The sequence below is a fragment of the Nomascus leucogenys genome, chromosome 3 (assembly GCF_006542625.1).
Source record: "Nomascus leucogenys isolate Asia chromosome 3, Asia_NLE_v1, whole genome shotgun sequence".
NCBI classification, from domain to species: domain Eukaryota; kingdom Metazoa; phylum Chordata; class Mammalia; order Primates; family Hylobatidae; genus Nomascus; species Nomascus leucogenys.
This window is the reverse complement of record NC_044383.1, coordinates 149,303,625-149,319,554: the sequence shown is the minus strand read 5'-3', so window position 1 is coordinate 149,319,554 and position 15,930 is coordinate 149,303,625. Positions and strand designations below refer to the sequence as shown.

Below are 15,930 nucleotides of genomic sequence, written 5' to 3'. Positions count from 1 at the left end.
TCCAACAATTACACAAACCTGTGAGATAAAATAAATCTAAGTTTGAGAAGTGGAGCTGATGGAGGTGACAGGCCAATGGGGTGGGACCTAAAACTCAGAATGACCTCAGTAATGTCAAATGTAAAAGTAGTTGTTAAAATGTACACAACAGATTTACCCAACCAAACTGAACCTGAGTTACCAAAGTGGATCTGAATAAATTTAAGGTGCAATTATAAAACAAAATTTAGTTTTCAGTCTTCCCTAATGGAAACTTGTCTTGCCTCTCTAAAACTGATAAAATCATTTCAAAATCTGGGAGAGCAAAAATATTTATAAAGAGAATGTTGTTAACCCCATGGGGAAAAGAACTTACCTAATACACCACTAGGTTCAATAGGATACTCAAGGATTGACGTAGCTGGTGCCAATGTGTAGGGGTACTCATAGGGTGTATAGATTAAACCAGCTTCGGGCCCTGGAGGAACTATTGCAGCAGTTGGGTGAGGAGTTCCGTTTGGCATGACAGCGGTCTGTATTTGTCTGATCAAAGGCATTATGGTAGGGCCAGCTGGCGTAGGAGTACGCAGGGCAGCTGGTGGGAGAACCGGCGCAGGCCCAGTAATGATCCTTGGAGCAGCCTGGGCTGTTGCTGCAAGAGAAAAGGCAAGGGCTGCTACAGTAAGCAAAGAAATTTAGAAGGAAGTGTAGAGACAGCAGTATAAAATATGGGAAAATGAGAGGGGAGTAGGAAAAAGAAAGGAAAAAGCAGGAAAGAAGAAAAATAAAAGGAAATCATTAGTACATGCGCTGATCACACAAAAATGCCAAAGCACACCAATCAAATGCAAACAGCCTTCCCTTTCCCAATGTGATTAAGAATATGCAAAAATTAAAAAGCCATTGTAAAAAAATGAATGACACCATTAAATAGGTTATATTTAGTTCATACAATTTGATATATCTGTTTTTAAGATTTCATAAGACTAAAGTACATGCAGAAGCACAATGAAACACTTGCATTAACAGATGTTAAAAAATAATTTGTAATCGGAGTCCACAGAAACTCAGTTTTGGTATATTTCTAAAGTACAGCTTTAGTTTCGTTTAAGTAAAGAAAGAATAATTTTTATTGCATTTAGTCAAGTAACCACTAGGTATATATGTACATTTCCTGCATCTTTAGGAACTAACGTCATAGAAAATCTTAAAAAGCCCTACTTCTAAATTCCTATTAATGATATACTCACATTTTCATGAGTAAATTAATGTCAACAATTTGTAAAGTAACTACTTGTAAACCCACTAGATTGCCTACATCTTGTAAATCTGGCTAGAACTTTAAAATTCTATGCGTTTTAAATAATCAGTAATTTAAACATGGTATGTTCATATAAATGACATGTATGAATCTTAAGTTGTTTCAGAATATAAATTTCACAATATTTCATTTTAAACATAAAAAAGCTATCCTCTTATGGCTTATAAAAACATGCACAGATACATATAAAAACAAAACTAGGACGGAAAAAGAGTTATCACCCACTGATCTCTGTGAACTCACATATGAAATCAACAGGGAAAAATACTGGAGGGAAAACATGCAAGCAAAGTGAAAGGACAGAACTCAACAGAGGGTCATTTCATTCAGATACACTTCAGATTCACTTTTTCAAAATAAGCTTTCAATATGTTGTATTTTGCATAAATTTAACAAGGTAAGCTGGAAGCCTTACATCTGTAGTTAACCAAACAGAAAATTTCTTAAACGCTTGAATTTAGAGATTGAGATTTCGTTAAAATAATGTAAGTTTATCAACCTAAAACTTCAACATGCTGACATAAAATAAAATCAAGAGTGTCCTCAATTCATGAAAGCATTAAAAATAGGACTGTCAGTCCCATATCAAGTGACAGAATTACTTTAACTGTTCACTTTATATGAACTATTATTGTGTTGTGTTGCAAAAAGGAAAAAAGTCTGTAGACAAAACAACACAGATAGCAGTAACCCTGGGCCTCAGAGCTCATTCTTACGTGATTTAATGTTGGCATCTCTGTAGGTGCCATTCAGAATCGCAAGCTCCATCAGCTGCATCTTCTTCAGGCTGTCTTCTCCTTCTGCCTATACACGGAAAACACATGAGATGAAAGCATTTGAGACTGTCCACAAATATAATAGCTATACCTACACATAAGCCTTAAAGTAAGTATCATGTGACTACAGTCACCTGTTTTAATAAGGGGAAAAAATGATCAGGAACCAAAAGGTGCTAACATAATGGAGCCTGCTTTCTCTGTTTTCTCAGTGAAGGCATGTTGATATACAGCATATTCTATTTGTAAATTTTTGTCAGTTACACCGATTTATTAAAGTTCTCCTAAAAAGCTTTACTTTTAAATAGAAATGAATGAAAATGTGAGATAAGACTAAACATATTCTCTTCAGCATCTATCATTTTAAAATTATTTTAATTAATTTTATTGTTTTTAGATACAGGGTCTTGCTCTGTATCTTACCCAGGCTGCAGTGCTGTGGCATGATCCTAGCTCACAGCCACCTCAAATTCCTAGGTTCGAGCCATCCTCCTACCTCAGCCTCCCAAGTAGCCAGGACTAGAGGCATGCACCACCATGCCTGGCTAATTTTTTTTATTTTTTGTAGAGACAAGGTCTCGTTTTGTAGCCCAGGCTGCTCTCAAACTCCTGGCTTCAAGTGATCCTCCTGCTTCAGCCTCCCAAAGTGCTAAGATTACAAGTGTGAGCCACTGCACACAGCCAGCAACTATCATTTTGCTGAATATTCCAAAACTCAAATGTGTTCGTTAAACACACACACACAAACACGCACGTGCATGCACACAAAGAATTTTAAACATACAAGATTTGATTGTAGAATTTAGGTAAGGAAATTTTATGCTTAATTCTTCAAAAAAGGAAAACTCAGTGAAATAATAACTTCTAAAAAAACCATATATTCTGCTCTCTTACACCACCATCCCTGTCTCCTTTGAATCTAATTAGCAAGTGCTATCAATGCTACAGCAATCTATCTTTAGGGTTACCATATGATTTATTGTCCAAAGCAGAAAACATTTAAAAGCAAAAAGGGGCACTAATAATAACCACGCTTCAAACGTAAATCAGGATAGTCTCTAATCATCAAAATGTTTGGCCACCCCATTTACCTTGAATTAGTCCCACTCTTTCCATTCACTGTTCCAGTCGTTTTTGGCATCGCACCCAAACTACTAAAACATGTTGCTAATGGTGTCTGTTCTCCAATCAATCTCTACACAAAGGCCAGATTAATTGCCCAAATCACAATTTTCATCATGTTTCTCAACATTCTGTCTCAAAACACTTTCACGGTTTCTTACTATCTAAAAATATAAAAAAACTTTAGTTGCCTATAATCTGGTCCCAAAATATCCTCTCAAGTTAAGCCCATTAATCTACTACTTTACACAGATATGTAAGTAACATCCTAAGTCAAACCAGATTGCTCTCCGCCATTCATCTCTGTGCATATTTCCACTTCCTCCATCCTAAGTGCTCCCCTGTGCACTGCTCTGCCCCTCTCTCTTTCCAAATCCTACCTATCCTCATCCCCACAAACTTCAACCTAAATGCTACCTTCCTTCTCCAGGGGCCATCCCTAGATTACAGTAGATCCTCACTTAATGTGGTCAATACGTTCTTCAAAACTAACTTTAAGTGAAATGACGGACAGCAGGTCCTCAAATAACGCCATTGCTTTCAACATGGTTTCATTATAACATTGATGAAAAAAGAGGCTGCAATATACTCATTTTGTTTAAAGTTGTATCTCTAAGAACCTATCGACAAAGTTAATTGCTTCTACTTCAAATTACAGTCTGTTGAGTATCACCACTCCCAAAGTAAGCTCCATGAGAATAGGGCTTATTTCTTTGTTACTACTGCCTAACCCCATGTTCCTACAGCCCACCCCCAAGTTATTTGCTAGAAGTTATAAGTGACTGGTATGAGAAGTCTTTAACTTTATTTCCAAATCCCAAATGTCTAAGTCCAACATAAACTTTAGCCACAGTCAAAGCAAGCAGTAGATGAGGGTCCATCTATCAAAGTCTGTGTAGAGATAGAACTAAGTGCCCCCCGCTTTTATGTATCATCAAATCCCAGTAACTTTACATGACTTTGTGATATTTACAATGAAAGTAACACAATGAAATAATTTTCTGATATGGTTTTGTTCCTCTCTGATTCATAAAAGGGGAAGGACGACCAGGACACAGACTTCTCAGTACTCCTTTCTATCATAGCTGTAATGACACACAAAATTCTGTTTTTGGCATTACAATGGTGAATGGTATACTATAATATATAGTAAACGGAACTGTTCAGTGAGCTTTTAGTAAATCACAAGAATTAAAGAAAAATATGAGTGAAACAAAGACAATGTTTTGATGTGCTACTGCCAACTTTTTAAAAACCTACTTTGCAGCAGATTACAGGGAGTAGATACTTGCAGGCCTGTGGAATTTGACTATCAACTTGTACAAAGATATACAAAAAGTTAAGTATGATCTTTGAAAGATACAGAAATTATTTGTTAAAAACGAAATAAGTAAGCTACTATTGAAAAGAATCAAATCCATTATAATAAAACTTCTTAAACTTATTTGCTAAAAACTAGTCAGCTGAAAATGAATACTTACCAAAAGTTTCAAATTTAAATTTATATATAAAAATGGAATACCACAAGTATTATAAATTATACTCGACATAAAAAAATAAAAAGAAGAGCAGTAGGTTTACCTCCAGTCATCTACCATAGCGAGAAAGAAGTGGTACAAGTTTGAAAATGTCAGCAAATAAGAGGACAAATTTACTTCCAACGAAGAGGAAATAAAGATGAAAGAAGAGTTTCCTGCAGAAGGACAGGTGCTTGAAAACATGTTGGCACTGAACTGCTCCTTTTGGATAGCAAAATAACTATTCATTATTTGGCAATGGAGTGTCAAACAAGGGAGAAAACCACAGAGGAAAAAGATGGATGAAATGCATGTGATCACCACTGTGTGTGCACACTTGTGTAATCTGCAGGGTGCAGGATAATGAAAACAGGAGAGATCACCCCAAGAGAATAAAAATAAGAGCGGCATAGGAGGAGATCCTGGTGTAGTCTGCCATATGGTGTTGCTGGAGGTGATGGTATGTTACACCAGATCACCGCCACATTTTGGCAGGGTACACTAATGCCTCCCAGAAATGCACAGGATTTAGTTGGCAGAGCTGGAATTTGATTCTAGGTGGTCTCAGTCCAGGATGGGCTTGACCCTCATGTCCTGACCACTCCCCACCACTCTGTATTCATAGAGCATGATCTTGTGTGTCTTAAGAGACAACAGGGTTCGCGGGCCGGGCACGGTGGCTCACGCCTGTAATCCCAGCACTCTGGGAGGCTCAGGTGGGCAGATCATGAGATTAGGAGTTCGAGACCAGCCTGGCCAACATGGTGAAACCCTGTCTCTACTACAAATACAAAAATTAGCTGGGCGTGGTGGCGGGTGCCTGTTGTCCCAGCTACTTAGGAGGCTGAGGAAGGAGAATCACTTGAACCTTGAACCTGGAAGGTGGAGGTTGCAGTGAGCCGAGATTGCACCATTGCACTCCAGCCTAGGCAACAGGGCGAGACTCTGTCTCCAAAAAAAAAAAGAGACAACAGGGTTAATTATAGAATTACTTTCACATCGAAGTGGTTATTTCAATGTTACTGTCGTGGTTTTGACAATGAGATTTGCTAGTATGTACCTGCCTAAACACTGTTGAAGGTATATGTCACCTCTTTTTCAAATGTAAGTTCAGATGAGAAAACTAAGTTTCTTCTACAGTCTAGAGGCTCTAGAGCGTCTATGAGCCAGTCTTCAGACCAGTTTTTCTGACCTCTTTTTTTCTCAAAAATTATAACTGATCAAACAGGGCATCCTGAAGTTGTACATGTCAACTCCAGATAGTTCACAAAGTACCCTGCAGAACCTTGATCGGGAATGAGCAACCCTACAGAGACAGAACACTAACTTTTACATTTGTAAAATGGGTCATTAAAATCATATTTTGTAATACTGAACTCAAGTGATTATCCGCAATCTCATAGCTTCTGATTTCCTAAGTATTTTCCCTATATTCAAGAATCATTAAAAAAATGGAAGCAAAATTCACATGCAGTGGACTCCCAAGGTCTTAAGTGCAATATCCAATCACGATATTTCTTCCTTTTTTTTTTTTTTTTTAAGTTTTTGTGGGCACACAGTAGGTGTATGTATATATAAAGTACATGTGATATTTTGATACAGGCATACAATGCATATTAATCACATCAGGGTAAATGGAGTACCCATCAACTCAAGCATTTATCCTTTCTTTGTATTATAAACAATCCAATTATACTTATTCTCAAATGTACGATAAATTATTGTCGACTGTAGTCACCCTGTTGTGCTATCGAACACTAGATCTTCTTCATTCTAACTATATTATTGTACCCATCAACCATTCCCACTGTGCCCTCCCAATCACTCTTCCCAGCCTCTGGAACCATCACTCCACACTCTATCTCCATGAGTTCAATTGTCTTAATTTTTTTAGCTCCCACAAAAAAGTGAGAACATGTGAAGATTCTTTCTGTGCCTGACTTATTTCACTTAACATGACCTCCAGTTTCATCCATGTTGTTGCAAATGACAGGATCTTATTCTTTTTTATGGCTAAATAGTACTCCATTGAAGACACAGGACATTTCCACAAACCCAGAAAGTCTCCTTGTACCACAAGCCCTAACCATCTATCTAACTTGCCTAGACTAGATTTTCAGATAATGAAGGCATATATAATCTTTTGTGCTCAATTTCTTTCCCTCAGTATGACAGCTGTCAGACTCATCCATATTGCTGCATGTCGCTGTAGTTCATCTGTTTTAATGGCTGAGTAGTATGTTATTTATCTATTCTTCTGCTACAGACATTTGAATGTCTCTACTTTTTGGATATGTGAACAGAGCCACTCTGAAAATTCTCATATAAGGCTTCCTTGCAAATATAAGTTTTCATTTATCTTGGATAAATACCTATGAGTAGAGTTGCTGGGTCATAGGGCAGATGAATATTTCCCTTGTATTTGTATGGAAAATATGGAAAGATTATTAAAGCACAACAAAGAATGTCTTTACTTTTGAAATGTAAAAGCTCAAAAATAGAATACACTCCTGCTAATAGCTAAAACCTGTGGTATCAGGGAAGTGCCTTGAGAATTTCAGTTTTTCAGATTTACAGAAAGATACCACAGATTCTTTAACACCCGGCAGAGTCTGGGGGATACTCCTATAATCCAATCTGTAACAAACAGAAAAATACTCACACTAAGTGGGATGAAGCAACTATAAACACAGGTTTCTGCACTTCTGGAGGCTTGCCATTAAGGATGACGAATTATGGGTATGTATAAATATACATATTTTAATTTATACATATTAAGATATAGATATATCATCAACTATGCCTTTTTTGTTGTTTTTGTTTTTTTTTTGAGATGGAATTTTGCTTTTGTTGCCCAGGCTGGAGTGCAATCTCAGCTCACTGCATCTTTTGCCTCCTGGGTTCAAGTGATTCTCCTGCCTCAGCCCCCCAAGTAGCTGGGATTACAGGCATATGTCACTACGCCCGGCTAATTTTTTGTATTTAGTAGAGATGGGGTTTCACCATGTTGGTCAGGCTGCTCTCGAACTCCTGATCTCAGGTGATCCACCCACCTTGGCCTCCCAAAGAGCTGGGACTACAGGCATGAGCCACCACGCCTGGCCATCATCAACTATGTTTAATAGCCATGTTAAAAAGGATACAAACAGGTCACGTTTAATGTAATTTATACATTGTTCAACTTTTCTAGATTTAGACACTAGGTCTTCATTATTCAATCATTTATGCTTCCTAACAAATCTGTGGTATTGGCAGTGCATTATCCCTGACGCTCACGCAGGATAGGCAGCTTATTCAAAGTCACAAAAGTTCACATTGCAAACCTGGCTTCCAACCCAGAATACCTGATTCAAAGTCCTCATGTTTTAACCATTACATTATACCTTCTCCAGTCTTATGATGCCTTTAAGTGGAAGTATCTTTTGAATTCATCAGACCTCATGTTAGAAAGTAAGAAAATCATGTTTATTTAGTATTTTTAGATCTATATACTTTAAAAAAAACTACAATAATCACCAAAGAGCTGAAACAAATGTGCATTTCCAAATCATTAAAACTATGTCAACTAAAAACATAATTCGAACCACTGCCTATCACAAAGGCCCAAATTCTCCAGCATTCAGGGCACTGAACAGTTTATATGAGCAATCTTGCTTGCAAATATTTTGCATTAGTCAAAATCATCTGTCCACAATCCCCCTGAGTAGACCTGGTACTTTCCTCTCCAAGTTAGGCTCCTATTAGAAGCATCCTATGTGTTCCTCAATAACATAGATCATCATCTTCTCCCAGAGTGCAGGCTTTTTTTTTTTTTTTTTTTTTTTGAGATGGAGTTTCGCTCTGTCGCTAGGCTTCAGTGCTGTGGCGTGATCTTGGCTCACTGCAACCTCCAACTCCCTGGTTCAAGTGATTCTCCTGAGTGCAGGCTTTTCTAAGCACTCTCAGGCATATTGGTCTTGCTTTTATAAATTCACGCTGCTTATTTTTGGGGTGATCAATCATATATAGCCATGTGCTATCTCAGTTTTTCTATTTTTTGATTTTTAAAGAAATTTCTCATGAATTGTATCCATAAATGAACCAATAACCAATAAACCCACGTTCCTTGTAGCCCCCAAAGCCTTGCAAAAATGAATGTGCTCAACATATTTTAAAAAATGAATTAGTTTTCTATAAGTTTGAAATAATGGGTAGAAAAGGTTTTCCAAACAAAAAAATACATGACTAATTTACTTGGAGAATAACAAATATCAGAGAAAAGAAAAAATGAAGAGTGACCACATTTTATAAAGAATTCTGATGCCAATTACCACCTTGATCTGCTCCGACGGCTTTGGCAGACAGAAGATGACAAATAATTTGATTGACTTAAACAAAGTGGTTTATGAGAGGGAAGTGACAAAAAAGGATTTGTCTTAAAAGCCTCACTCTGCTATTTTGTGGATGGACTGCTGGGGGCGCCAGCCTGATTACTGAGATGGGTCAGGAGCTTTAATATGGTCCAGGCAACAGAGAGGATGAACCGGACTGGGGTGGAGGTCGTAACAGAGATGAGAAGAGTTATGTTAACCTGACAGGGCCTGATGATCAGTTGGACACAGAGGGTAAGGGAAAAGGAGAAATTAAACAATGTTGTTTAGGTTCTTGATTTCAGCAATAAAGTAGATGGTGGCTCCATGTAATGAGATAAAAATTGAGGAATATGGAATCAGAAGTTCTCTCTTGAAAGGTTACATCTGAAATACTTATCTTAAACACCTAAGTGGAGATGTCAGATAGACAGCTGAATATTCATCTGGTTGATCAACTTATTCCAATGTATCCTATACAGCTGGTAGAAAAATACGCTTTCATATTTCTGAATTTTTCTCCAAGATGATGTGGCAGTTAACTAAGTTCCAAACTGACCTGCCATATTCTTTCCAATGCTTAATGTAGGGCTCTACAACTAATTCTTTGCCAGCTGGTTTTCTGTGAGGTTCTCAGAACTGAGGCATAGTGTGGGTGTTAAAGCGGCCGACCCTGAAGAGCTGGATGAGGGAGAGAGATGTTCTCCCTCCCATGTGCGCTCCTTTCAGCTATGCACTTGCCAGAGGCAGCTCTCTCCTGGCTCCATGCTTCTTTCCCAGCACCTCTAGAACCAGTCTCATCGTGCAGCCCCTTCCCTCCACGCATACCAAAAGCAGCCAGCCAGGGTTCTCTCCTCTCAGCTCCTGAGGTTCTTGAATTAGCTGAGAGACACCAAGCCAGGGTCTTGGTTCCATCATTACACAGGCTTTCTTCTCTTTTATTCCAGCCCTGGGGTAAAAGATGCTTTTTTGCAGTCTCTAAATCTGTATTACAGCCTCTCTTTCTCCTTTTTCAGTTCTCAATATCTGTGTAACCAATCAATAACTTTCCACAGATAAAGCAAGGTAAAGGGAAAGTGTCAGGCACTTTAACCAGAAAAGCTTAAAACACTCACACACAAATATGATGCTCCTCCTCCATTAAAACTATATAAAACTAACAAAGATTTGTACCTTAGGACAATATGTTCTGCCTCTCTTCAACAAGGTATAAACAGATCCATTGAAAAGTAATAATCTCAGAAAAACAAAAGCCAACTCTCAATAATAAGTACTTACTTATTCTAATGCTAAATACAGTATGATACAATTTGTGATTTTATTAATAGTAATAGTAATCTTAATAGGCATGATAAACTTTGGAAAGATTTGTATGATCCACAACTCCGGCTACATACTAGCATTAGTAGAGCCACATCATTTTATAGATTTAAAAAAAAACACCTCCAAAGTTGATTGTTATTTTAGATGGATATTATCAGATGATATGGTTGGCCTGGAAGGTGGGACATACAAATACCAATTGGGAGTTTAATAGAGCCTTGTTCTACAAAAGAAGATAAAAAATAGGAACCTGAGCTGGGCATGGTGGCTCATGCCTTTAATCCCAGGACTTTGGGAGGCCGGGTGGGTGGATCACTTGAGGTCATGAGTTTGAGGCTTGCCTGACTAACATGGTGAAACCCTATCTCTACTAAAAATACAAAATTAGCTGGGCATGGTGGTGCATTCCTGTAACCCTAGCTACTTGGGAGGCTGAGGCAGGAAAATCGCTTGAACCCAGGAGGTGTAGGTTGCAATGAGCCGAGATCGTGCCATTGCACTCCAGCCTAGGCAACAAGAGTGAAACTCCACCTCAAAAGAAAAAAAAAAGAACCTGAAAATTATGACTATCTAAAAATCTCTTAGTTTTGAGAAGTAGGATAGAGAGGCAAAAACTAAGAAAAGTATACCCACTGTGGCGGGAGTGGTGGTGAGGGGGCTTAGAGGTGGGCAGAACCTAAAAGATGTTGTAATGATTGCCTGACAAAAAGTTCTTAAAGTGAAAATATATTAAACTCATTCATATTCAGAATGAGCATTGAAATAGAAAGGTAAAGGAAGTTAAATGATGTGTAACTGGGATTATGATGGGAGTTTGCACAGGCTGCGGTGGAAGACCAAATGAAAAGGCCTGGGGAGATAATCACAACAGCTTTAAGAATCTTATGGTAACTATAGATTCCTTCTCTAGAAAACATACATGAGTACGCAGCTGAACCTTTCAACAATATGGGCTTGAATCATGCAGGTCCACTTTTATACAGACATTTTTCTGCCTCTGCCGGCCCTGAAACAGTGAGACCAACCCCTCCTCCTCCTCCGCTTACTCAGTATGAAGATGACTAGGATAAAGAACTTTATAAGGCCAGGCACGGTGGCTCATGCCTGTAATCCCAGCACTTTAGGAGGCTGAGGTGGGTAGATCATGAGGTCAGGAGATCGAGACCATCCTGGCTAACACGGTGAAACCCCGTTTCTAGTAAAAAAAAAAATACAAAAAATTAGCTGGGCATGGTGGCGGGCACCTGTAGTCCCAGCTACTCGGGAGGCTGAGGCAGGAGAATGGCGTGAACCCGGGAGGCGGAGCTTGCAGTGAGCTGAAATCTTGTCACTGCACTCCAGCCTGGGCAACAGAGTGAGTCTCTGTCAAAAAAAAAAAAAACGAACGAATGAACTTTATGATGATCCACTTCTGCTTCAATAGCAAATATATTTTATCTTCCTTCTGATTTTCTTAATAACATTTTCTTTTCTGTAGCTTATTTTATTGTAAGAATACAGTATATAATATACATAATATACAAAATATGTGTTGATCAACTGTTACCAGTAATGTTTCCTGCCAATAGCAGGTGATTAGGAGCAACGTTTTTAGGGAGTCAAAATTACACGTGGATTTTCAACTGCACGTGGGGGTGGTTCCCCTAATCCCTACTATGTTCAAGAGTCAACTGTGTAAGCAAAAAATGTTGCATACAATTTTAGAGAGTTAACTGTATTAAACTTACCCATGAAGGTCTGTGGTTAAATTGTTAATTCACTCCAATTGCTCTTGCAAGACTTCCAAGGTAATGCTGTGTAATGTATTCATCACAGTAATGAAGTACTTTTCAAAGTGACTCTGACTCTTCAAAGTAAATGCTTTTCACCAGGAGATATTCATGAGATTTCTAAGCTATCAAGCACAATCTTGACAACCTCACAGAATAGTAGAGGTAGAAAACTACCTGACATTTAAAACAATTTTATGTCATGACTGCTACTTTCACTTATACCCAAACTATTTTCAGATGTAGTCATGGTGGTAACACCAGAGGAGGTAATTAATTTTGGTTGCTGCCCATCTTAACTTTTTTCTTTGTTGTTTCATCAGATGTCTAATGATATCTTCAACACAAATTACTGACTAAAATCTTGAACCTCAGAGTTAGGCTAAGCTAGAATAAAGTAAGTTAAGGAAGAAGTATGGGCTACCACCTACTACTTGTGACTGGTGCCTGAAGTGGGAGAAGTCTTGTGGAACTGGAGCCCTCAACCTGTGGGACCTAATGCTATCTCCAGGTGGACAGTGTCAGAACAGGATTAAATCAAAGGACACCCAGCTGGTGTCTGCTGAGGAATCTGGTGTCAGAACCGACTGGCTGCTGGTGGTGAGGAGAAATCCCTACAAATTTTGATGACCACAGATCACAGAAGCGCTCAGTGTCGTGACAGTATACTAGGAGAAAATGATTTGTGTTTTCCTATATCCTTATGCACACAGATATGCAAGCACTGGTATTTTTCTAATATATGAGTTTTCATAAGAAATGGAATCAGGAATCAATGAATTAGGTAACATTCACATTGGCTGGCCATTATTGGTTAAAATTTGATCTATGCCCCTGTCCTCCAACATAAGCAGCTTTTTTTTTTTTTTTTTGAGACAGTCTTGTTCTGTTGCCCAGGCTGGAATGCAGTGGCATGATCTCCACTCACTGCAAGCTCCGCCTCCTGGGTTCACGCCATTCTCCTGCCTCAGCCTCCGGAGTAGCTGAGACTACATGTGCCCGCCACCACGCCCGGCTAATTTTTTGTATTTTTAGTAGAGATGGGGTTTCACCATGTTAGCCAGGATGGTCTCGATCTCCTGACCTCGTGATCCGCCCGCCTCAGCCTCCCAAAGTGTTGGGATTACAGGCGTAAGCCACCGCGCCTGGCCATAAGCAGCTCTTTGTTGGGGTGGCTGGTGCTTTAAATATTTCGTACAAATATTTAAGAAACAGTTTGTTAGTGGTGAAAAAAAGGCAACTGCTCTGGTACCAGAGTTAGAAGTAATTCAACTCTGGATTTGCCCTGTTAAAAACTCAGTTTTATATTAATAGCCATATAGCTTCCCCCCAAATCTTTGATTACTGAAATTCCTGTAAGAAAAAGTAGCTTTGTTACTATGTGCTATGGTTTAAATGTCCCCTCCAAAACTCATGTTGAAACTTAATCCTCTATGTGGATCATAAGAGCTCTGCCATCAGTCCCTCAATGGATTAGTGGATTAATGGATTATTACAGGAAGAGAACTGGTGGCTTCATAAGATGAGGAAGACAGATCTGGGTGAACACATTAGCTCACTTACCCCCTTACCATGTAGTGCCTGCGCTGCCTCAGGACACTGCAGAGTCCCCACCAGCAGGAAGGCTTTCACCAGATGCCACCCTTTGACCTTAGACTTCCCACCCTCCATAACAAAGAAATAAATTCCTTTTCTTTATTAATTACCCAGTTTCAGGTATTGCTATAAGGAACAGAAATCAAACTAAGACACTCCGAGTTTGAAACTCTCCTAATTTCCCATGGAAGAACTTTTAATGGATTTGACTGCATGGTATTAGGACTACACCTCTTCATTTACTGAAGAACAGATTGCATAGTTTAACTCTGAAAAGTATACAATTAGGTTCCTGGTATATACAATGTTAAGAAATATTTGTTCAACAAATACAAACAGATGCTTAAAACACCTGCTAAAATAGTAGTGTGTTAGATTGTAAAAGAAGGTAATTTTTTCTTTAAGGGGTAGAGAATAACAAAGTGAAACATTACTACAATTGCATGTTAATATACGTTCATTTAAAAACCACAGACAAGTAAAGAATACCATGTAGTATGTTTTTGTTTTGTTTTTTTGAGACAGGTTCTCACTGTGTCATCTAGGCTGGAGTGCAGTGGCACGATCTTGGCTCACTGCAACCTCCACCTTCCGGGTTCAAATGATTCTTGTGCCTCAGCTTCTGGAGCAGCTGAGATTACATGTGTGCGTCACCACGCCCAACTAATTTTTTGTATTTTTCGTAAATATGGGGATTCACTATGTTTTCCAGGCTGGTATCAAACTCCTGGCCTCAAGAGATCTGCCCGCCTCAGCCTGCCAAAGTGCTAGGATTACAGGCGTGAGCCACCATGCCCAGCAGTGTTTTCAGGAAGTAAATTTTCTAGCTGTTGGTCTTTTACTGAGTCTTAAGTTATTCACAGCACTGGAGTGCAGGAGAACACTTTCTCTGGGATGTTCCCAAGCCTTTTCCTACCCTTTTCTGTCCATGCTTCCTGCATATCCCCTCCAGGACTGCTAAGGAAAATAAGACATTGGCTCTGCTCAAATTTCATCATCACCAACCTCAAGTCCGCTCCCCGCCCCAACCTCTCTGGCTTCTCCTCCCACATTTCTCTGGTCAAATCTTCTTCCCTCGGCACTCATTCTCTCTTTCCTGCCGCCCTGTGAAGAGATGCCTTCCGCCATGATTGTAAGTTGCCTAAGGCCTCCCCAGCCATATGGAACTATGAGTCAATTAAACCTCTTTTCTTTATAAATTACCCAGTCAGCAACCATATTCTGTAATTACAGTGAATACAGCACTATCCATCCAGTTATACGAGTCAAAATTCTGGAGTTACAAACGGTACCTTCTTGTCAATCACCATTCACCACATCCAGTCTATATTACCACTTATATGACTGCTTATTTTACCCAGTTCTAACCCAACTCTCAGCGTTCGGGTCTCCTTTCACACATCTACTCTGGCCCATTAAGATGTTCTCTCACCTTGTAGCCAGAGTGATACTGACAAAATGAAAATAAACCTGGCTCACTTCTTACAACTCTTCAGTAGTGCCCAGTCCTCTTCAGATAAGATCAATATCCTCAAGCATGCTAGGTCTACTCACTGGGTACCTCACTTCAATCTTTCACTCTCTGCACTTTGGCCACACATACCTTCTTTCAGTTCCTTACCAAACTGACCATGTTCTATTACAATCTTTTAAAAAACAGTTTTACCATCATAATTTATATACCACAATATTTACCTGTTTAAAGTGTAAAATTTAATAGTTTTGGGTAGGCTTACGTATGTGTATGACCATCACACGTATATAGATATTAATTGATTTAGAACAGAGCAACCTAATGAGGTGATTTAAAATATGAGGCAAAAAGGGGTAAGTGACTTGTGGAAGATTTTACATGAATGTGTTTTTAGGTTCCATTTTTACTATGAAAAGCAAACAACAAGTGCTTTGTTAAAGGACTAATATTCAATCATTAATTCAACAAACACTTACTGATCACTTTCTATGTATGTGCAAGGCAGTGAGGGAGAGATACTAAGATGAAACAGACTTCATGCATGTCACTGAAATGCCCAGTCAGGGGCAAGGGGATAAACAAATAAACAAAAATTCAGTTCTAATTATTCTATACTATTATTATAGAATATTATATTATATATCATAGACAATGCATTCTACTACAATATTAGAACAGAATATAAATCATGGAGTTCTTTCTGG

At 38.7% G+C, this 15,930-nt stretch overlaps 1 protein-coding gene across 6 annotated transcripts in view; it reads right to left on the bottom strand.

Annotated features, from left to right (window-relative positions):
• QKI (QKI, KH domain containing RNA binding) overlaps positions 1 to 15,930 on the bottom strand; it is a 165,152-nt gene that overhangs the window by 13,325 nt on the left and 135,897 nt on the right. For 4 of the 6 annotated variants that reach the window (XR_004029409.1, XM_030809946.1, XM_030809947.1 and 1 more), the window contains exons 5-6: positions 2,017 to 2,104; positions 356 to 655 (exon numbers count right to left, since the gene is read on the bottom strand). Coding sequence is in view for 5 of the 6 variants with exons in the window: in XM_030809946.1 (XP_030665806.1) it covers positions 356 to 655; positions 2,017 to 2,104 (388 nt within the window). In the remaining variant the exon portion in view is untranslated. The remainder of the gene's footprint in view (positions 1 to 355; positions 656 to 2,016; positions 2,105 to 15,930) is intronic. The other 2 variants (XM_030809945.1, XM_030809948.1) reach the window with 1 other exon arrangement.